General features: G+C 39.3%; 1 protein-coding gene across 6 annotated transcripts in view; it reads left to right on the top strand.

Annotated features, from left to right (window-relative positions):
* PPP2R2C (protein phosphatase 2 regulatory subunit Bgamma) overlaps nt 1–24,363 on the top strand; it is a 399,818-nt gene that overhangs the window by 205,998 nt on the left and 169,457 nt on the right. For 2 of the 6 annotated variants that reach the window (XM_072620183.1, XM_072620184.1), the window contains exon 2: nt 14,613–14,764. The exons of 3 other annotated variants lie outside the window; for them this stretch is intronic. In XM_072620183.1, the coding sequence (XP_072476284.1) occupies nt 14,716–14,764 (49 nt within the window). In that variant the 5' untranslated portion in view covers nt 14,613–14,715. Of the gene's footprint in view, nt 1–14,312; nt 14,765–24,363 lie in introns of those variants that run through there. One more of the 6 variants, XM_072620182.1, reaches the window with a different exon arrangement.

A 24,363-nucleotide genomic window follows, 5' to 3' on the forward strand; every position in this document is an offset into this window, starting at 1 on the left:
TCTGCAAGCTATCTATTGGCAAACCGGTGGGTTATGAATTTTGTTCAAGGCAAAGACCAAGCTTCTTCTATAGTATTACCTCCTGAATTCTCTATCAGACCTAGTAATTGGAATTAATTCAAAGTAGCACTTACTATTAGGTACTCTATATGATATGTAACATAAAATGATATATTTTTAGTGCTGTGTACAAAGTGTGAGGGGAAAGAAGATTGATATTGTTTGGGGCTACCAGGGAAGATTTTATGGAAAAGTTGGCATTTGCATTGAGTACTCAAGAATTGACATGAATTCCACTAGTTAAAGCAGGGATGAGAGGGGATGTTTTAGGGATGGCATACATATTTAAAGACTTAAATAAAGCAGTCACATGTAACCACATATTTAACATTGTGCCACCATCAATCCACCCCTTCTAACAACAAGAAGGAAAGCCATTTAATCCTGTGTTCTCTGGGATCGTTGTAATGAATGAGTTTGGGTGCCTTTTAATGATGTTTACTGCTGTTATTGCTATGTAATCATGGTGTATATTTTATATCTGGATCTTCTTCACTGTGCATTAGTTTGCATAAGTCTTCTCATGTTTCTCTGAATTAGTCCCATTCATTGTTTCTTATTGTACAGTGAACCATATAAATCAGTTTATTCAGTCATCCCTGTAATCAATGAGCTTTCATAAAACATGCTATTGTGAATACATATATGTATATAAATGTATATACACACATTGAACATATATATTTTATACCCTCTTTTTTCTTTAATGTCTTTGACATCCTAAAAGCAGTAACATGCCCAGCAATGTAATCTACGTATATGGACAGTTAAGTGATTTTTTTCTTTTGCATCATTCCATTCTCACAGAGTGATTTGAGCCGTTCACAGCTCTACACCAACAGGTTTTTGTTGTTGTTGAATGTCTGTCTTTCCCCCAGCTACTACAATGTTAACCCTTTACAAATCTTTGCCAATTTGACACATTATATGAAATCTCAGGGCTGTCCTAATTTGTGCTCCTTTAGTGATTTAAGGAATTATTAGTGATTTAAGGAATTTTTCTATTGCTGCTTATAATTTGCACTTCTTTTGAAAATTGTTCATATCCTTTAATTACTAATGGATTATTAGGGCACATTGGCACAGTAACCTCCAGGACTAAGTGGGGTAGCTCTTGTGGTTCCCAATTGACAGCTGAGAAAATAACTGAGGACCAGAGAAATGAAGGGACATGTACAAGGTCAGATATCTATCAAGAAGTCAGAGCTGGAATTTGAACTTTGATCTTTTGCCACCACAAAGAGAGCTGCTATCATCAATATTTTAGCACACATAGATTCTTTTTCTTTTTCCCTGATCACTTTGGGAAATAGATCTAATAGTGGTATTGCTGGATCAAAGGGTATACACAGTTTTATAATTCTTATAATTCCAGATTGCTTTCCAAAATGGTTGGATCAGTTCATAGTTCTTCCAGCAGTGTATTAGTGTCCCAATTTTTCCACATAACTGGATTATTTCTTTGGTCCTATCTAACTTGTACATTCTAGATGTTTAATTCTAGATGGGAGGGGAAGAGAGGTAAAGAAAAGGAAGAAACAAATATTTGCCATGTCTCCTATGTTGCAGGCACTATTATTTTACAAATCTTAACTCTTTTGATCATTTGATTATAGATCTTCAGAGTTTTGCTCTCCTAGTCATATCTGGACGTACACACCTGAGAATACGCATACAGCTGTGCTGTTTATCTTCCTGACGCTGAAGATGCTTTTTTAGTTGGAGATTTAGATGCTTGTTTACTACCTAACTCTAAGGCACAGCAAACTCATTCTTAGATCAAGAATTGATTTCCATGCCTTCACATACAACTACATTTCATTGACTTGGTTATAAGAAATAAAGCTGCCCATAAATAAGGCTTTCCATATCTATCAGAGCTTTATTATTGCAGAAAATGAGAAACAATATCTGGATTGTATGTTGAACAGTGATTTTAATTTAGAATACTAGTTAAAGCTGTCTAGGAATATCAAGTTATTTGTAATGATGTTCAGTGGATGGGAATCCTGAATCTTCTAGGGTAAAATTCATCTTATTTTATGTGGCTGCTTACTTATTTCTGAATTTATTTCTTAGACCTGGCCATTACACAAAGAAAATGGATTTTCTTCAGTATAGTCCTAAGCCATTTCTCCAATAGGTAGCTTGCTTTCTATTATCACCTTTTAGCCATGGGCCAGCTTGCTCAGACTGATCGTAAACCGGATTTTTTAATTCTGTCAATAAATTTTTCTCCAAATCACTTTGAAAAATAAACTTAGAAATGAAAAATTGTAGTGTTTAATTTGGAATGAAAGAATGTCTTAGAAGGAAATAAAATCTGTGTCTGTTGTGACCACATAGTCTTTGGCTATAGTGGATAAAAGCTCTGCATAACTCAGATAACAAAGAATGTCAGGACTCCTTAGACCTACAGTGTTAGAGCCGATAGCTTCCTAAAAACAAGACATGCAATGCCAGATAGGAGAGGAACTAAATATCATAGAATGGCAGCACTAAAGGGACCTTAGTCATTCCCCCTTCCTTTCTTCCAGAGGAAAAAACTAAAATCCAGTCATAATCCCATGTCTTTTCATCTGGTCTAGAAACCATCCTACTACTTTTTTGATGAAACTGACCCAGAGGATTGGACTCATACACATACTATTCTTTTCCTTTCCTTGCCATTTCTCTCAACGAGATGAAAGACAATGGTATTTGAGACAAGGCATGTCAGCTGTTTTTTCTAGTAAGGAGGTCAGGACTACAGAGGGCAGGAGAGTGTAGAGATAAGATTAACAGGACATTCCACCTGTGGGCTAATTTGTAGACTCATAGAATTTAGAGTTGCAAGAGATCTTGGAAATCATCTATACCAGCCTTGTCACTTGATTGTTGGATGACAAATGAAGAAAGGAGAAGGAAGAACTTCCTCAAGGTATCATAACTAGTCAGTAGCAGAACCAGAGCTAGAATCCAGCTCTCCCAGATTGACTTTCTTCCTCATGAAGCCTAGGAACCTGGTACTGAAAGGGTGGACTTTTTTTTTTAATTGGAAGAGGTTTGTTGGAGGCTGTAGTGTTGCTCAAACAGTGCAGTCCAGACAAGATGACATGCCACCATGGGTGGCTTGGGGCACATGGGAAAAGCAGGAGAGTAGGTAGTGCTTGAAGAAGGGCCAGAAGCAGTAAAAGGCAAATGAGGGATATAGAAAGAGATGAAAAGACAGGGAAGATGCATTTTGCCTATTTCATGATTCTGCCCAGGGCAAGCTGACTTCCATGTTAGATGAATGTATCATAGAACATCCATGAAAGGGTTGGGCTCCCGTGTGGCAAAAGTTGCTTTGACTTGATCCTTTAGTAAGGAAATGGTCATAGGAATAATAGTGATTGAAGAATAATGACATTTATAGAGCACTTTAAGATTTACCAGGTGCTTCTCTCATATCGTCTTTGAGAATATTCTAGTTCCGCTTCTGTCGGAGTCTGTTTGCATGATCTTGGACAAATCATCTAACTACACTCTGCACTCTATCTTATTTTCCTTAGTTGGCTAAGATCTCTTCCAGCTATAATAGGCTGTCTACTGTCTAATCATGATGTAGTAATAAAAGACCTGTCCTGGAAATTAGGAGATAAGAGTTCCAATCCTCATTCTGCTACTAATTAGCTGACCTTAGGGGACTCGTTTTCCTTCTCTGGGCCTGTTTTCTGCTCTTTAGAGTGAGGGAATGAGACTAGCTCATCTCTAAGATTCTTTCCAGTTTTAGGAAAGGTCTGTATCTTTATTTAGCAACGTGAGATGATTCAACTCTTCAGGGATACAGAGTAATGCCCCAGAAAGGTTAATTTACCTCACATGAATGATCAGTGACTTCCCAGAATAGCACTGTATGATTGATCAGCCAGTCAAATATTTATTGAGCTTCTAAGAAGCAGTAAGATACGATGTGAAAACACAACTATGTGACCTTTATCAAACCTCACGTGCCTCCCTGCTTCTATCAAGGGCATCAGCATACTTCCAGACATGCAGATTTGAAACCTCAGTTATTCTTAACCCCTCCCTCTCTCTCACCCCATAGATCCAGTCAGTTACTAGATTTTGTTGTTTCTCCATCCATGACATTTCTTGCATTTGTCCCTTTCTTTCTCTCTACTCTCAGGACTACCACCGTAATTCAGATGCTCATCACCTTTCACCCAAAATAGTGCAATAGCTTCCTAATTGGTCCCTTTGACTCCTCTTTCCCACTCCATCTTTTCCCTAAGTACCAAAGTGATTTCCCTAAAGTGCAGGTGTGACCACATCACTCCTTAACTCAATAAATTTCAGTGCCTCTCAGTTGCCTTTGGAATCAAATATAAAATCCTTACTTTAGTTTTTAAAACTCTTTCCTATCTGGCCCCAACCCATCTTTCTAGCCCAGCTGTACATTACTCCCTTTCTGCGTTCTGTATTCTGGTCACACTGGCCTTTTTTCCTGTCCTCTTCCACAATATTTGATCTCCTGTCTCCTCGCCTTTGCACTGTCTGTACCCCCTTCCCTCTTCTTCACCTCCTCCTCTTAGGATTTCTAGTTCCCTTCAACATTCTGCTCACATGCTTCTCTGCATGAAGCCTTTCCTGATCTCCTCCAGCACTAGGGTGATCCCCACCAAAATTACCTACAGTCCCTTTCATATATACTTGTAGATGTATATGCTGTATTGTCCATTTCAACGTAAACTCTTTGAGGGTGGGAACTGTTTCATTTGTTTTCATATATTTAGTGCTTAGCATGGTGTCTGGTACTAAGTAGGTAATGCTCATTGTTGACTGGGTTGGTCACTTTCTTTGCTCGGGTCTGTTTCTTCTACAGTAAAATGAGAGGGTAGGGCTGGAGAATATCTGAGATGTCCTTCAGCTTCAACATTCTCAGATTCTCTAATGTTCTATGCGGTGCTCTGGGCTAAATGCTCTGGGGCGAGCAAAGGAATCCAAACTCCCAAGGATTTTATAGTCTAGATGAAGGGGGGAAAAGGCATAAACCTGTGAAAATATAAATAATAACACAAGGGATAAGATCTGGAGACAACAACAGATGACCCATCCCCAGGCAGCAGCTCTTGAATAATTGCCACAGGAGTGGTCCAGACAGTAAGTGCAATAGATCCGGTCAGATTGGATTTGTTTTGGCCAGAGGCCATCAAAAGATTTACAGGACAAAGAGCAGGTGTGGTCTGTGGTTGGGGGTAATTTACCGAGGGAGTCTGAACAAGAACTTTGGTGTTTCAGAGGCAGTTTTAGAGAAGGAATTCGTGACAAAATTACTATGTATTAAGTCATATGCTTTTTTATTTTTGATGTGGACTAGTTACCCTTGTTCAGTTCCCTTTCATTTAATGCTCCCTTTCTGGCAGAAACTGTACCAGGGCATATGCCCACTGGGGGTACAAAGACAAAATCAAAAGCTATTTTCAAAAGCAAGAGCTGTTTTCTGATGGATAACTGGTCCTTGCCCTCAGGGATCTTACTTTCTATTTTGGGCTGCTCTATGGACTCAAAGAAGAAGAGAAAATAATTACTAGAGGGAGACAGTGCTAGTAACCAGAAATGGTTTTCTCTAGAAGATAGCTCTGGAGCTGTGCTTGGAAAGTAGTGAGGGGATTCTACAAGGCAGAGATGAAAAGGATGAGTATTTTAGGCACACAGACAGATGAAGAAATGTTTTCTATACATGATATCTACTAAGCTGGTTTGGCTGGAATGAGGAGAGCGTGAATCAGTCAGTCAATAAGTATCAATAACATTCTTACTGTATTCTAGGCACAGTGTTAGGTGCTAGGGAGGCGGAGATTAAAAATGGTCTAGACCCTGCACTCAAGGAGTGTAAATTCTATGGAGGAAGACAACATGTACACATGAAATGTGTAATATATTCTGTGTAGACAGTAAATGCCAGGTAATTTTGGTGGGTGAGGCACTAGCAGCTATGGGGATTAGAAGAGCTTGATATTGGAAAGTATGTTTGAGCTCACGGCTTTGAAGAAAGCTAGGGATTCTAGGTGGAGAAGAGGGGGTACGTTCTCAGCAAGGACAAGGGCACTGAGATAGAGATGGAATATGAGAAAGAACAAGAAGACCAGACTGACTGGATGGTAGCGTAATAGTCACATATAACTAGGCTCAAAAGGTAGGCTGGAACCAGATTATGAAGGGTCTTAAATGCCACACAGGAATTTATTTTTTCCATTACTGTAATAGGGAGCCACTGAAGATTATTAAAGGGGAGTTTTACAAGTCAGATTTGTGGTTTAGAAATGTCAGTTTGGCAGTTAGATAGAGGATGGATTCAGGAAGGGACATAATGGAGGCACAGAGATTATTTAGAAGACTTACAAGAGTCTGGGTGAGGTAATTAGGGCTGGAACTAGGATAAACACTGTGTGAGTAGAGAAAAGGCACTAGATGTGAGAGATGTTATGGAGGTAGAAACAGCAAGATTTGGTAAGATTATGGGGGTTGAGGGAGAGGAAGGAGACAAGAATGACTCTTAGGTTGCAAATTTGGGTTACTAGAAGATGGTGGTAGGAGAATTTATTCTCATGGTCTAAGAAATACCCTCTTATCTTTATATCTTTGTTATACCATAAGTTGTCTACTTCTGAGTCAATTTTAAATAAATGCTCATTAGAACAACCCTAGATTCCTTTCACAGCTATGGAAAGAGAAAGAATTCTTGATTAAAAAAGGGATAGAGGGGATCATAGGAAATAAACTGGACAGGTTTAATTACATAAAATAAAATGTTTCTGCCCCAACAAACAAAATCGTTATAATTGAATTTAGAAGGGAAATAGGTAACTGGGGGAAAAAATCTTGGTGTATATTTCTCTGAAAAATGCCTGATATCCAAATAAATTGGAGGTTGATTCAAATAATGATAACTAATAATAATAGCTAGCATTTATAGCATGTTTTACGATTTGCAAAGCACCTCACAAATATATCTCATTTTATCCTCATACCATATCCTCATACCCCAGGGAGGTAGGTACAATTATTATCACCATTACAGATGAGAGAAGTGAGGCAGCCAGAGGTTAAGTGAGTTGCTCAGGGTCACAGAGCTAATAAGTGTCTGAGTTAGGATTTAAAGTTTATAAGAACAGAAGTGGTTAAAAAAAGTCTGTAGAAAGGCAGTTTTCAGAAAAAAGAAAGTCAAGTTGTCAATAGCCCTTAGAAAACCACTCCAAATTGCTGAGAGAAATGCAAATTGAACCCTCATACCCACTTGGCTTGGCAAAGATGACACGAAAGGAGATTGACAAATTTTGGAGTGACTTTAGGAAGACAGGCACACTGATATACTCTAGATAGAGCTGTGAAGTAGTGCAACTATTTTGGAAAGCAATTTGATATTATATCCAAAGGTTACTTAACCATAGAAACTCAGTAATAGCACTACTAGGCTTGTATTCCAAAAACATCAAAGAGAAAAAAACACAATGCATACTAAAATATTAATAGCAACACATTTTTGATGTAGCAAAGAACTGGAAACAAGATGGGTATAGTGTCTATCAGTTGGGGAATGGCTAAACAAATTATGACATATAAATGTATTGGAATATCATTCCACCATAAGAAATAACAAAAGGGATCTATTCAGAGAAAACTTGGGAGGACCTGTATGAACTGATGCAGAGTGAAGTGAGCAGAACCAGGAGAATGATTTATGATGTATCAACAACATTGTAAAGAAACAACTTTGAATGACTTAAGAAGGATGATGAGTACAATGATAAATGATGACTCCATACTGCTTCCCACTCCTTGGCAGAGAAATGATAAACTAGAGACAATAGAAAGAGACATATAGTTGCAGAGAGAGACAATGTATGGATTTGTGTTGAGTAACTAAATTTATTTGTCACAAGGGAGAATTTTTCCATTTATTGGAAAGGGGAGTTACAGGTTGAGTTAGAAGGAAAAGCAAAGAAAATATTCATGAATTATTAAGAAACAGGGAAGAGCAGAAGGAGATTCAGAAGGTAACACAAATAAGAAAAACAAAAAACAAACTAGATAATGAAGGAAAAAGACAACTGCATAACAGAAACTCCCAGCTTCATATGCAGTTTTTTTGTTTTGTTTTTATGTGGCTGTTGAAATGTTTATATATGTCTATTTTTATTAAGTTCATAATAAACAAATACATTTTCCCCCCAAAGAAGTACCCTTAGGAGGTATCTTGGTATAATATAAAGACTTCTCACTCTGCAGTCAGAGGATCTGGGTTCCAATCCTACCTCTGACATTTACTTGGGTAAGTCACTTCCCTTCCCTAGTCCTCAATTTCCTCAGCTGTAAATGAAGAGGTTATCCGCAGTCTCAGAGGGAGTTAGTAACCTCTGAGATCTCTTCCTCCAGATCTTTGATCCTTTTATACATGAGCTTTCAGAAGTGCTGTACAAACTTCCTTGCCAAAGAATAAGGACAGAGACATCCTATATCTCTATATCTATATCTTTATCCATCTCTATCTCTATATCCATATCTATATCTACATACATGCACACATATAAAATACACACATATATGTAACACACACATGCATGCATATATATATACACACGTATATATATGCATGTACATGTAAATTCTTTGCTCTTAAGTTCTGAAGCACAGCTTAGGCAGAAGAGTCATTTTCATTTGAGTCCAAGAGGGTACAGGTGTTGTGTTTTTCCAATCAATGTATATAAATGAGATCTTTCCTTCCCTTCCTTCAATATTCTGCCAGTCCTACTTGTGCTTAGAAGGAAGAGAAAACAAACTTTTATGTTATGGTTTCCTGGGTTATTCCTAAGAGAGGACCATATGTTGTGTCCATTCCTTTTCTAGTGGAAAGTCCCCTGGGTTGGGAGTCAGATGCTTATAAGTACTACCTAATTGTCTAAGTTTTGTGACCTTTGACTTTTCCTTCCTGAGCCTCGGTTTCCTTATCTACAAAGTAGGGATGATAATATTTACCTCACCTGTTTCACAGGATTATTGGAGGGATCCAAGAAGATAATGCCTGTAAAGCTTTTTGTAAGTAAAACATGAAACAACATATAAGGTGCTACATTTAAACTCAGAGGAGCTAAATTCAGATCCCATCTTTGCTATTTAGTTTCTGGGTAACCTTGGGCTAGTGTCTTCACTTTTGTGGAGCTCAGTTTCCTCATCTGTAAAATGAAGGGGTTGGACCAGATGACCTCTGAAGTTCCATCCAGCTCTACATCTACGCTCCTTTGATTAGATGACCTTTAACATTCTTTTTCACTCTGAATCTATGATCCTATGAAATTGGAGTTTATAAATATGTGGAAAATATTTATATAAAATTTATATTTAGAAGTATGAATAAAGTAAATATGCGGTAATTATAAATATAATTTTTCATAAGTATATTTATATTTTAAAATGAAGTAAATATGTAATGTAAATATATTTATATTTTAAAAATAAATATGTAATAAATATGAATAAAAATTTGGAAAAGCAGAGCCAAATAGATGTCTGTATGAGGAAGTCCCTGGGTCTTGTTTCCCCTATATTTCTCTTCCTTTGTTTCTCCTCCATTCTTCAGAAACCTCCTCTTTTTCAGTTGCACAACTGTGTGCACAGGGGACTGTGGTTCTCCTTTCTTTCCTCCCCTCCTCTCTAAAGGAAGGATTGGAATGATGAGCTATGGGCTGGAGAGCTGGCGAGAAGACTGTGGAGGACATTACCAGTTTCTTGTCTTTAAGCCTAGGCTGGGTGATGAGCTCTTGTCACAAATGTTACGGTGGCTATTCCTTTGGAGTGTGGACTAGAACAGATGGCCACTGAGGTCCTTCATTGTAACATTAAGAATCACATGACAGGTGGTTCCTATGGTATGTCCTCGCCATTACATATATTGTGGGCTAATGGAAAGAGCATTGGACTTGGAGCTAGAAGACTGGGCTTCAAACTAGCCTAGGTACTGGCTTGTGTGACCTTGGATACTTTGAAGTCTCCAAAGCCCAGTTTCATCATCTGTCAGATGGATGTAACAATATTTGCACCACCTGGAGGAAAGTACTTTGTAAAACACAGAGCCGTGGTTGTTGTCATTATTAATTATATGGCCTGCCTTTTTGTTCTCCGGATAGCAGCGGCACTGTTAGGCTATTGTACTCAGCCTAAGCAGAAAATGTGTCTCAGCGGGAGTTTGTCCATACAATACTGCCTACTGTGCATTGCCCTGACCTTGCACAGTAGGGGGTCAGCTTCTGACTCTTAACACTCAGCATTTGAGCTATTCCCTTAACTCCATAGGGGGCTCATCAAAATGACCAAGCGTACTATTCTCAAATTAAAGAAAATTATTGATATGAGCATTTACTAGTAAGAAAGTCCACAAAAATGCTATTGTGGAAAGAGGGCTGGGTTTGCTTCCAACCCTGGCTCTTGCGTTTTAAGTGACAATCTTGGACAAGTGCCTTCTCCTCTCTGGGTTACATTGACCTTATCTGTTAAAATGAGTAGTCTGGACTAGCTGTAACTCTAAGTAAGACCTTCTGATTCCCTAGCAGCGTCTCTGACACATCGTATCAAAGAGTAAAGCATTTCCCAGTCTAGCGGGGTTTTAAATGTTATGTGCCCAAATATTGTGACCTTTTAGAAAAGAGTTTTCTGAGATCCAAGGGCTCAGCTGTTAGGATCCAAACTGGGAATTAGACACCCAAGAGTGGCCTTACTCTTTTTCTGGGCTATGCGGGGAATCTTTTTACAAATGCTCACATCAGTAGTTTTCTAGATTACAAATGGCAAAATATTCTCGAAACAACACATTTGACTTGACTACTAATATGTGTGAAAATATCTTGCTATGGAAATCAGGAGAGGAAGATGCAGGTTTCAGCTCTGCCATTCCCTGTCAGGCAAGTCACTTCCCTGCTCTGGGAACTGAGAAAGCTTAGCCTGATTTACTGCAAAGTGATTGTCCAATCTCAGTCTTATGATGACATTTGAGGTTCTATCAGCAGTTCCAGTCATATTTGTCATCATAAGCATCATCATCAACAGGGACAGCTAAGTTATATAATGGATAGAGCACTGGACCTGGAGTCAGGAAGACCTGAGTTCAAATCCAGCCTCACACATTTACCATGTGACCCTAGACAAGTTACTTAAACTTCTAGCTGCCTCACTTTCCTCAACTGTAAAATGGGAGTAATAGCAACCTGATGATCAAATGAAATAATAATTATAAAGCACTTAGCATCCTACCTGGTACATTGTAAGTGTTATGTCAGTGGGGGCTGCTAGCCTTTTTCCTCTTCTTCTTGTTTTTATTATCCCTTTATCTCTGATTTTTGAAGCAGCCAGTGTATAAAGCCAGGAATCTAGAACTTCTGTTTCAGTAAATGAATGTCAGATAGTGAATGGCTGACATTATCTGGAATCAGTCTTCCATCACTGTTACATTTAGTCTGAAAAAATTTTTAATACTTTGAAACAAAGAGACGTTGGTGGAAATCTGCAAGAAAATTCTCTGTGAAAACGTTGTGTACCCCTAATTTTTGTGTATGTGAACATTCATTAGTATGTTCTTTCTAAACTAACTTTTAAAATTAGAGTTGACTCTTAAGAAAAAAACATAAGATCATGTTACATGAGGACCTGGAGTAGAGAGAATAGAACAGAATCTGATCACTGCCCTTGACTGCTTTGAAAGTTTGTTAGGGAGAGGGAGAGAAATTAGGTGTATTTTGCCTGGGATTGCAGTTGAAAAATCAAATTGGTAGAAATTGCAGAGAAAAGATTTCAGCTTAATATAAAAAGGAACTTTCTGACAATTTTAGCTAATGATGGAATCTATTGCCTTGAGAAGTAATGAATTCCATGACTCACGAGGTCTTCAAGACTCTAAATTGTAGAATTACATGCCTAGTTTCATATAACACTAAGATAGAAACAGTAGAAGAAAGAAGGGGCTAAGAAGTTAACATTTTTTTTACCTTGAACTGTCTGGTTAAACTTTTGCTAAGTTCATTCTGATGCTATGATGCTCAAATACTGGGAATCTTATTTTTATATCAAAGTAGGGGTAGTTAGAATAGCATTATAAGGCAAAGAACTGGTCATGGAAAGAAGCAACCTAATGTAAGACTCATTTCCCATTCTTATAATCCAGCATATTATTGCAACGTTGACTTATCAGAAAATTGGCCACTTGGGTGAAATATATTTTTGACTTCAGCAATTGATGAAAACCATTTCCTAAAGCACAGAAGACTTTCTGCCTGTGATGGAGGAAGCATTCACACAAGTAAAACCGTGGATGTTCTCAAGCATTGAAACAGAGAGTCTGAAGTCTCTGAAAACTCCAGCACCTAGTGAAAGTGCCCTTTGGATGACATCAATTCAAAAGACATTTGCTAAGTTCCTACTCTGTCCAAGGATCATTGCTGGTGAGGGTCACGTGCCTGCGTGGTACAGGAGACGATCTTCCTAGAAACTGTGCTTGGGAATTTGCAGTGTCATACCTACTTTTCCATAACAGCATCTATACTTGGTGTGTTCCTTTGTTGAAAGTGTCCAGCCAACTGAAGAAAAGTGGGTACAAACTGGAGCAGAATGGAATGCTTAAAGCCAGTGGAGATGTGGAAATCACCGGATTTATTTTTACCCAGGGTGGCTTAGGACTTAAAAAAATACAGAATAATTAGAGTGTTATATTCTTTAGCCAATTATGAAAAGATAGACAACTGGGGAAAAATTGAACCAAGTGAGGGGTTACATAAGCTACTCTTGGCAAATTGGCCCATAACCTCAGCCCTTGCCTGTGAACAGCAATGGAGTGTTGAGATTTGACTCAAGTTCAGGTGGACACAAAGAGAAGAATTTCCCTTCTATTATAGCCCTGAGAGTGAGAACAATACTGCCAATCACTGTGCCCTTATTTGACATTCTGCAACAGGAAATAGGACATCAGTCAACTCACTGCACAACAGTATATGGGCTATTGTGAAGGCAGATTAGGTATGATACATAGAAAGGGCACTGGTTTTGGAGTCACAGAATGTGACTTTAGAATTCTGGCTCTATCTCCTGTATAACCTTGGGCAAGTCACATAACTTTGGGGGCCTTAGTTTCTTAACTGTAAAATAAGGGATTGAACTAGCTGACCTCCAAGGTGTCCATTTAAACTCTAAATGGATGATCCTGTGAGCCTACATCATTCATTTGATGGGGTCCCTTTCTCTCTGGCTCTGTTTCTGTGTCTCTCTTTGTCTCTGTCTCTGTCTCTCTTTGTCTCCCCCCTCCCCCACCTCTCTCCCTTTCCCCTCTTCTCACTCTCTCCTTTGTTTCTGGGGCTGAGGCTCACATTCTGTCCCCTTTTTTTTCTCAATTCAAACCAAATATGCCCAGATGATCAAGGAGAAGTAAATAGGGAATGCTTTGCAAACATTCTGTCTCTACTATTTATCATTTCCCACACAGCTGGGAATGATGTCAAAAGACACATTTTACTTGTTCATGTGGAGTGATTTTTCCTGGACCTTCCTCTCAAGGTGTTTTTTGAAACAGAATTGACTTCTCAGTGAGAAGTCATGTGATATAGTGAAAGTACTGAATCTGTAGTCAGAGGTCCAAGGTTCAAATCCAGGGTCTCCTACTTACTACCTGATGACCTTGGGTAAGTCATTTTACCTCTTTGGACCGAATTGTTTTTCTTTGTAAAATGAATGGATTGGACTCAATCTCGAAGGTTCATTGTAGCTCTGAAGCCAATGACCTGCTTTCTGTTTGTTTTTTTTGTGTGTGTGTGTGTATGTGTATATGTTCATCACAGATTAGTTTTTTTCTTGGTCTAGGGGGAAAAAAGCCACCTTAAAAAATCCCACTGGCCCTTTGAGACAAATGCATATCTTCATGAAACCATCCTTGAAGATCTTCAACTCACCTAAGCTCCCTTTTATCCAGCCACCTTCATTTACTGCAGGATTTTTTCCTCCCTCTGAGTGAGAAAACTTCTCATTCAAATACAGGGCCTCCTGAAAACTGCCTCCATGCCAAGAGAATGACCCCCAACATTAAGCAAAGCCAAAAATACTGGATGAGGAGGTTACAAACAAGGATTGCCCTTTATTATTCACCCCAGAACACTTGTAGGAACATTCCCACTCAATTCAGGAGAATTTATTGGAGAGGGACACTGGACTTACTCTCTCATGTTCCCCCTGTTTTTATCTTTCCATCTGTCTTTGTGTTCTAGAGACATTGTGATCTTTGATTGTCTATTACAATTCATTCCGGAATCTTCAACAGTGGGTGATGGAATGTGCCCATAAACCACAGTGGAATTCTTTCTCCGTTGCCAATAGCCATCCATGTCCTGAAACCATCAAAGGATGCTCAAGTCAAAGATATTGGTCATCAAGTAGAGAACTGATTAATGACGAAATTCCCTGACCATTTTTTCTTCTTTTTGGTGGGGGTGGAGGGAATTTTTCCCATGTTTGGCCGAAATTATCCAATGGCTTTGTTTTCACATTTTGTTTGAAAGATACTACTTGCTGGATGCAGAGTGGGTGGATTCAACTTTCTTCTGGAGCCTGAACAGGTCATCACCGGGAAATTTCACACCTTACCTGGCTCTCGTGGAGAATATGGAAGGTGAAAGCATCTATGAAGTTGACTCTGAAGATGGGGTTGGAGGTAAGGGTGCCTGACTATCACTTGTCTTTCACCCCTTGGCTGAGTGGTTTCAGGGAGTCTTCGTGGAGACTGAACCTCTGGAACTTAAAAGGAGGAGATGGTGCACAAGAGGTGGCCAGAGCCCTGCTTGTATCTCATTAACTTAGAATACAAGTCATTGAATAAAAGTGTTTAATGAACAGACCCACATGCTGATAATCACATGATTTGTGCATTTTAGTATGACTTTGCTCTTGTTTCTGATCATGATTGTGAGTGATTAAATCCATGGGTTATTTTGTGGAAGTATCCCAAATCATGTATTTAAAATAAAGATGGATTTTGAATTAGACTTTGATCCCCACCCCTCCACTTCCCCTCTCCATACCTCCTTTTCAAAGCCCTTTTTGTAGCTTTTTCCTCTGTTGATGATTTTCTTGGTGATGCTTCTGGGTTGATGTCAAATTAGATATCCTGGTAGCTGGACCTAAAGCTTCTCCGCACTGATGCCTGCTTTACTTTTCCCATCAGTCTCTTAGCATGTCATCAGAATATGAATGCTTTCTGGTGCTAGTTCTGTGTTGTCTTAAGGCTGTGTAGCAGATTACTTTGAGTGGTTTCCTGAAGTCCTTTTTTTCCTTTCATGTTCATGGCCATTGTTTTCTTGACTTGATGCTGCTTATGTGGGTCCTTAAGTCTTGTTCAAGGACAGGACATTGTTACAGTAGTGTCTGGTATTAAGGGGATGTGGAAACCAGGAGGTCAAGCATTTAACAGTCTATCCATAGCTGCCTCTCTAGGCACTGAAGATATCAAGACAAAGACAAAATAGCACTGCACCTTCAAGAACTTATATTCTTTTGATGGGAATGTCATGACCTGGGTATTATCAAGGAGAGTAGAGACTGCTGGGGAGGGGAAGGGGAAGCTACTTATTCTCTGTCCATTTGTGAATGCTTTAGACACTTATTAAAATAAGCATTTGAAATACATCAATCACTCAGAAAGAGTATGAATTTGTCAATATTTGACCTTGATCAGGAGGCAGGTATTCCAATCACACGAGGTGCTGTGTAAATCAGAATTTCAGGCTTTTGTTTTTTGAAGGTGAGGCGGGGGCATTGGGACTTATTTGGCAAAAGCAAGAATGAAGAATGTTTAGGTTTCCTCTTTTGGTGCCAAGGCATCTGACACAAGAGGAAAGCAAGTGAAACTGAAGAATTTATTTTTGGTGCTAATGAATTGTGAGTGTTTGGACTTCACTCTTAGTATTCAAGGGAAAGAGAGAGAGAGGGATAAAGCAACAATGAAACACTCACAGAGACAGAGGGAGAGACAGTGTCATATCTAGTAGGTACTTAATAGGTATTTCTTCAGTTGAACTGAACTGAATTAAATGGTGGGTAACAGGAGTGAGCTAGTAACCTGATTTGGATCTTAGAGCTCACTAAGAGTAATTTGTCAGTGGCAAGGTCTGTTCTCAGGCTCCCTTGCTAAAGAATGTCTTTTGGAGTCCTTCCTTCCCCTTGTGACTTAGAGGGTAGTCCCAGGGAAAAGAGGCAGAGCCTGGCACAGCACCCAGCTGACTATATAGCCCCACAGCAGAGAGGCCCTCTGGGGTTTCAGAAAGCAGCTGCAGAACACTGTAAATCATCTCCTGCCACTCACAGCTCCAGCTTCCTCTTCTAAGTCCCCAACCCCCAAGTCTGTTCCAGGTATGGAACTAGACAAGGTTGGGATGAGAAGGAGGAGAAATCAAGTTTGGCTTTTAACTTCATTTCAGTGTCTTTTCCCAGCCCTCATAAAACACTTATCCCTCCCTCTTCCCTTCTCATAGGGTCTTGTTCTCATCTGATTTTTAACCAATCCTTGATGAAATATTTGCTAATATCTACTTATGGTGTTACCTAAGGAATGCTGTCATTCAACAGGGGACCTTTGAAGACTGAAAAGTCTTTGAGACCCAAAGGAATGATTCTTTAGTGGTGGACTTTTTAGATAGTGCAGGGTAGAGAGCTTTCAGCCAAGGGCTCCTGTTTGGTTCCTCTCAATTCATACATGACTCCAATTAAATGAATATGTGTTATCTGCTACATAGGTCCTAGCAGAAGTACAAAGAGATATAAGCAGCAGCATGCCGGAAACAACTGGTTCTCCAGAAAACAAAACAAAACAAGACAAACCACAACCAAAATAGATGTATACCATATTTTTAAACTGAGTCCTTCACTTTCTTAAGTCTTGACAATCAATAAAACATAAATCAAGCCCTGATTTCAAGGTGTAAATGCTTACACTGAAAATTTAACAGCTGGCTCTGAATCTGAGGCGACTCCAGAACATCCCCATACATAAGATATAGTAATTGCCTTCATGGAGCTTATATGAACTATTTTATAGAATAGTTCTATACATACAAAATCATGCACAAAGGGAAGTCATTTGCTTTTGTTTCATGAGTATCTATGGTCAAATGATTCAGCACAAAATAACCAGTCTGCTGATGAAAAACCTCTCCATCCCTAGCTAGTCTGGTCTTTAGAAAACAGACAAGGCCTGTTCTTGGGACCACAGTGTGATCAGTAGATAGGATGGAATAAAGGCAGAATCTCTATGATTAGGACAGGTCCACTCAATAAAGACTGGTTTTAATTTGCTGATGTCATCATGGTTAGAAAAACATACATATATACGTACATATATATAGATATGCATAAAATGCATATCTATATATATATTCGTGTATGTGTGTGTGTGTGTGTGTGTGTGTGTGGAGAGAAAGAATGAGAATTAGTTAGCTTTGGTTCTGTCGAGTGCATTCCTTTTTATGTACACATTATTTTCCCTTGAAGTAAAAGCATTATGAATCTTGAAATGACTCCTAATCTTTTAGAACTTAGAAGGGTCTGTGGTTAGTATGAGAACCAATCTCAGAGTCATGGAATCTGGTTTGAAATCCTCCCATAGCAATTAAGTGACTGTTCTTTGGTTACATTGCCTCATCTGTAAAGTGGTGATAATAACACAGGTACTACCTACCTCTGGGGTTGTTGTGTGAAATGTTAGATGCCCCAGGAAAGGGCTTCTCACTGCCAGCCCTTGGACTTCTTACCAGCCACCTCCGTGCTCTGAGGGCCACTTGCCTCTACTGTTATGTGTAGGGGTTGGGATAGATAACCTTTGAGGTCTATCCCTTCTAGCTCTCTTAGAGCTGAGTGGCTATGACTCTTCTTGCCCCATTAAGGATAGCTTCTGAGTTCATGAAATAGGGCTAGCACAGGCCAGAAGTTGGTTTATACTGCCATGGTGAGAGAATGTTCATGCATTTGGAACCATGTCGACCAAACTTTTTGTGGGGTTGAAAAACTCGAAAGAAAATTGAGGTACTCTTCAGATCCATAATGAGGATAGTCTGCAAAGTGTCTTACTGGGATTCAGGTTTCCAGAAACATTCATGATGAAACTACTTCCCTACCAGCCTTCCCTGCTCTTTCTATAACCCCCCCCCCCCCCAAAAAAAACCCCACAACCCTGTAGTCCTGATGAATTGGGACTTTCTCCAGCTCTCTGGGGTAGTTAATATGTATTCAGACAACTACCAGAGGCCTTTTAATCAAAAGTAGCTGCTTCACTAACAGCTGTGCTGCTGACTGGGAGGCTCAGTTGGTACTTTGTGCTGAGTCATTGAGGAAGGGAGCTGATTGGCTCCAAGCATTTGTGGTACCATAGCAACTGACTTGTGACCCGTCTCCTGGGCAGCTGGTACATTCGTGCTCAAATCAGAGCTGAGGAAAGAAAAATCTCTTTAAGATGCATTTCTAGAATCATAATAGGCCTTAGACTAGAAAGGACCTTGGGGGTTCTCAGCCCCCTTATTTTACAAATGAGAGAATTGAGGCCCAGAGTTCTAACACTGGACCTTCCTCAGAATGCAAATTGAGTTGCTCTTACTACATGTTCTATAGTGTTTCTTCTTGCCTTATCTTGACATGTTGAGAAAAACCTTCAGTGTTTAATTCACTTAAGAGATTCTGACCTTTCATTCCTCTGTTGAAGCATATATTATGTGGTTTTATTTTTGGGAGATGGTCAGTATGGGATAGTGGAACAAACGCTGAATTATTAGAGGACCCCTGCCCAAATCTCAACTTTGATATTACTTCTGAAAGCGAACTCCTCGTCTTCATTTTCCTCATCTGTAAAATGAAGGAGATTGGGCTAGATGATGGCTGAGACTCCTTCCAGCCTTAAATCCGATTTATACAAACTCATGGCTTTTTAAAGCTATTTTGTTAAAAGTGAACAGCTAAGTGGCACAATGGATAGAATGCAAGATCTGGAGTTAGGAAAACTGATCTTCCTGAGTTTAAACCTGGCCTCAGACACTTAGTTGTGTGACACTGGGCTAGTCACTTAATCCTGTTTGCCTCAGTTTTCTCATCTGTAAAATGAGATGGAGAAGGAAATGGCAAACCATTTCAGAATCTCTGAAAAGAAAACCCCAAATAGGGTCACAAAGAAACAGAGGTGATGGAAAAACAACCAAACAAAATATGTTAAAAGGCATGTAAAAAAAAGAGGAAAATGACCCACATATTAGTCCATTTAGGAATGAAATAGTTCTAGATTTCACATTTCAATGCCATTTCCTTCTTCCCTCGCTCCATGGAGATAAAGTCCCAGTCCTTGCAGAAGTCTCTGGGTGCCATTCCCCCCCCCCCCAACTCTTCCAGTTTCTCTTAGCTCTTTACCTTATGTGTACTGATCTCTCTTTCCCTTTTATCATAGGTATTTATGTACTTATCCTTCCAGTAAATTCTAAGTTCTTTGAAGCCAGGACCTTGGTCATATTTAGCTTTGTATCTGCAGTCATGAGCACAGTGCTTTGCAAAATTGTAGGGACTTCATTAAGCTTTATTCAGTTGAATTAAAGGACTTTTCCACTTGTCAGTGCCTGGCACATAGTCAGTGCTTACTAAATGCTTGTTGATTGATCGATGCTGTTGTGATAAGTGTGTGTTCATCCTTTGTTGCTGAAGAAGACCATGCCATCAGAGAAATGATGACATGACTTGCACTTGACTTTGTTTTGAGTGAAGGAGGGCTGTGCAGGTTACCAGCCTCACTTCACCTCCAGAGCCATCTGAATGCAGTGACTAGATATTCATCAGGTTGACTGGAGATAACCCAGGATGAGGCAATTGGGGTTAAGTGACTTGCCCAAGGTCACACAGCTAGTGAGTGTCAAGCGTCTGAGGTGAGATCTGAACTCAGGTCCTCCTGACTCCTACACTGGTGCTCTATCCACTGTGCCACCTAGCTGCCCCCAGATTGTGATAAGTGCAAGGGATGAAATAGGGTCATATCTACTGAAGTATGCACTGAGAGGAAACATCAGATAAAGTACCAGTTTCAGTCAGAAGACCTAGTTTGAAATTCTGGCACATTAGAGCCATTTATTACCTTTGGACTAGACACATTTCCCATCTGAATCTCCATTTCTTCATCTATCAAAACAGAATAATGATAGTTGCTCTACTTGTATTATAGGAATGTTGTGAGAAAGGCACTTTATAGACTGCAAAATGCCAGAGAGGGGAGCTGTTAGGATGATCATGCATTTTTGGAAGAAGTAGGATGTCTTGACAAGTGATTTCATTGATGTAAGGAATGCAGGAAACTGCCTCCAGTGATGCAGCTCAGCGGCTCATTTTTAAGTTGGAGTTTTAGAGAGTTGCCAAGGTTTCCTGAGGTTTTAATTTTTATTGTAATTTTAAAGAAAATATAACATTATATTTAGAAAACAAAGCCACATGCTTATGTATCTGTCCAGGGGCTTGTATGTTTGATAGGTCTGGAAACCTTATTCTTCCATAACTTAACTTTGGTAGGCAATATAATGCAGTGTATAGAAACTTGAATGGAAAGTCTAAAGCCCTGGGTTTATTACCTAGTTCTGCTGTTATCTTGGGTAAGTCATTTCTCCTCACTGAGATTCAGTTTCTCCATAAAATGAGGGGAGTGGGGGTGGACTGCATGGTCCTTAAGTTCCATGTGGGGTAGAAGTGACCTCCACTTGTGCTGCTATCCTAGAAATTCCCAGATGCTTACTCTACTCTAGCTTTCCATAGTGTCTAAAACACTCAGTAGAGTTTGCCAGAATTTCAGACAAAGCATTTTTCTTTGTGATTCTCCATCTCTAGGATAGGCCTCTTTCCTTTGGATACAACAGAATAGTGTGGGGGCATGGGCCTTCTTCTTGGTAGGAACCACTGACAGCAATCGTCTTCATTCCGTTTGTGCAGAGATTGGACAGGTAGTTGGCTCCTTTGCCATTTTGCATAAGGGCAGAGAGGTGGAGATGCTAATAGAAGGTGAGTAGTAATAATAAATTTAGCTAATATTCCTCTAGTGCAAGGGGTGCAATGTAGTGCAGTCAGTTAAACAGTGGATTTCTAGTCAGAGGATCTGGGTTTGAATCTCATCACTTACTACTTAGATAATCTTGGACAAGTTACTTAGTCCCTCTTCAGAGGTTTTTAACCTCAGATCCATGGACCCTGTTCCTCCTTTCCCACTCCCCACCAAGAAATGGATAGATTTCAATAGTTCCTTGAGCTTAGATGGGAAAAGATTATTTTTTCATTTTCACTAACTTCTAACTGAAATTTATTATTTCCTTCAGTTATTTAAAAACATTGGCAGTAATGTGGTCCTATAATCTCTGCTATTGGGGAAAGCTAAAACTGGGTGGATTGACTGAGTTTAGGAGTTCTGAGCTATAGTAGGGTTAAAGCTGATCATGTGTTCACACTAAGACCTGTACCAATATGGTAACCCCTGAAGGAGTGAAAGCTACCTAAAGAAGGGAGGAACATTACAGGTTTGAAAACAAAACAAAGTAAAGTAAAACCCAAACACCAATGGATTAAAGCTTCTGTGTCAATCACTATTAATTGCTGAATTTCCAGCCTAGTCAAGATAGGGGGATTCAGTCTTTAAAAAAAAAATGTTCTGAGAAAGGGTTCATAGACTTTATCAGCTGCCAAAGGGTTTGAAGACACAAAAAAGTTCAGAACTCCTGCTCTAGATCTGTTCTTCATTTGTTTAGACTGATTTGTACCTAGCCCTAAGGCCTATAATCTCATTTGTTCCTCATCACCAAAAGGTAGGTAGGACAGATAGTATTAGTAGTCTCATTTTATAGATAATAGAACTGAGGCTTAGAAAGATGACGTAATTTGCTCAAAATCCCACAGCTAGTAAGTGTTAGAGCCTAGATTTGAGCCTAAGTCTTTTGTCTTTTTCCAAGATACCACACTGTTAAGTGACCATATTACTCCCTATTCAATGAGAGTTTGGTCTATTTCTGGGCTCAGATATTATGCTTCTCTGTCTGATGTTCAGGCCCTTTGTGACGTACTCTACCCCTACTCCCTCCATATACTCTGTAAACCAATGACCTTAGCCTCCGCATGAAATTCCATCTCCTGATTCCAAGTGTTTTGCTTGGTTGTTCCCCTACTTGAAACTGTCTCCCTAACCTTTTGAGCCTTATTACATATCTCTTACTTCTATATACTTTGGGATTTAGCCAAGATGGCTTGCTAACTCTTTCTCAAACATGCCACTCCTTTGTGTCTTTCTGCTGGCTTTTCCCCAATCATGACTTACCCTAAATGCTCAAGCACTCCCTTCCACATACATGCTTTTCCTGGTCCCTCCAGCCACTGGTGCATTACCCCAGGGTTACCTTTTGGATTTTGCTTTTCATTTAGATGAAGTCTCCCTCAGCAATATGTAAGACCCTTAAAGGAAAGGACCATTTCATTTTTATCTTGGTTTTCCCAGCACTTGGCCCATAGTGGTTACTTCATAAATGCTTTTTATGTGATACAAAATAGTATGTGATAGTAAGAATGTATCAGAGATGGAAAGCCAAGTAAATAGTGTAAGATTTATTGACTGAATGATTTGGGGAGACTTCTTTGGAAAAAGTTGTATTTGATTTGAGCTTTAAAATATAGGCAGAAATTCCAAAGGGCCTGGTAAAGAATTCCAGTAGTATTAGGAATTATCTCCTGGATGACCCAGACTCCTCAGAGTACAGGGTGGGGGCAGAAGGTCATCTACTTTGAGAATAGGAGAATACAGTATGTGGTGTCTTTTCTCTGCTGAGAATCTCCAATTTATCCTATATATATCTTGTTTTTTGATAATTGTTTGAATGGTGTCTTCCCATTAGAATCTTTGCACACAGGGGTGTCTTTTGCCTTTCTTTGTATCCCTAGTGCTTAGCACAGCTCTTGACATATAGTAGGTGCTTAATAAATGCATGTCAGGTGGCTGGCATTGGAAAGGTTAATGTAATGTTAAATTGTGGAAGGTTTTGAGTCATCCTTGACTTCATGGCAACAATGAACAGACACTTTTTTTGGTTATGAGTTATAATAAATTCACAGTAATTTTACCTTACGTTTGTAGGCTTCTTTTAACTTTTTAACATACTTTTAGTCTTTGCCTCGTTTGTCTTTCATAACTACCCTTTGAGGCAGGCAGTGTTATTATTATTCTCCACTTTCAGATGAGAAAATTGAAGCCCAGTGACTTACCCACGTTTACAGCCTCTTTATAGTGACTGTCATATGGTGGTGGAGTGTTATCCCTCTAATTTCTCCAAGTACGTTAATTTCTTGTATGTCATTTCTTCTTTCCAACAACTTTCTGAAGAATGCTTGGGAGAAGTATCATTAAACTTATTTTGTAGATGAGTAAGTGAGGCCCAGAGAGATTAAGTAACTCCCTCAAAAGTCACACAGCTAGTTTAGACTAGCTTGATGGCAAGTTCACATCAAATCTAGCCATGAATCCCACTGCCTTCTGGGGACTTAAAATCTACTAGGAGGTAAAATAGTTCATCATCATTATTCATTTCAAGATGCATTTCTTAAGTATGTTACATGTCAGGCACCAACTCACTTCAGCAGAAATTGTGTGGGGAGTTTTGTGTTTGTGAGATGAAGAGTTTACAAAAGAGAGGATCCTTGTCCTCAACATAAACACTTGAGAGCAAAGAAAAAAATGAAAAACACATTGATGCATTAAAACCTTCAAGTTTTCACAAAATGTTAGGCCACCTTGATGGTGTGCCTTTAATGTTAGTATGGCCTTCTCTTGCTCAGTGCACGCTGACATTAAGATAGGAAGCCCCTCAGGGAATTTTCTGTAGCAAGCTTTTAATGTGCTTGCCAGGGATGATCAATATTTCATTTTGATCACATTTGGCATTGATCCAAAGAAAGGGGGCAGGATCTTTTTTTTTTCTTTCCTGAGTCATGCTTCAAATACTAGAACAATGAACTTTAAGAATAAAATTTGGTTGGTTTTCCCAGAAAAAAAGGTAATGAACAAGATGGCTTTCGAAATTTTCTTCTGGTCCTCTCTTCTCTGTGGATATTTGAGAGTTAGAGTACCCTGGTACAAACTCCAGGATGTAGAAATAGAGATTAGATTTGCATTGCTCAGCTTCATGGGGAAGAACTGGCCTTTATGAAGTGACATTTCAGGGAGGCAGGTGTCACATGAGGGTAAGGAAGACCTTTCTACCAAATAAAGCTATT

The sequence above is a fragment of the Notamacropus eugenii genome, chromosome 6, assembly GCF_028372415.1.
Source record: "Notamacropus eugenii isolate mMacEug1 chromosome 6, mMacEug1.pri_v2, whole genome shotgun sequence".
Classification (NCBI taxonomy): Eukaryota; Metazoa; Chordata; class Mammalia; order Diprotodontia; family Macropodidae; genus Notamacropus; species Notamacropus eugenii.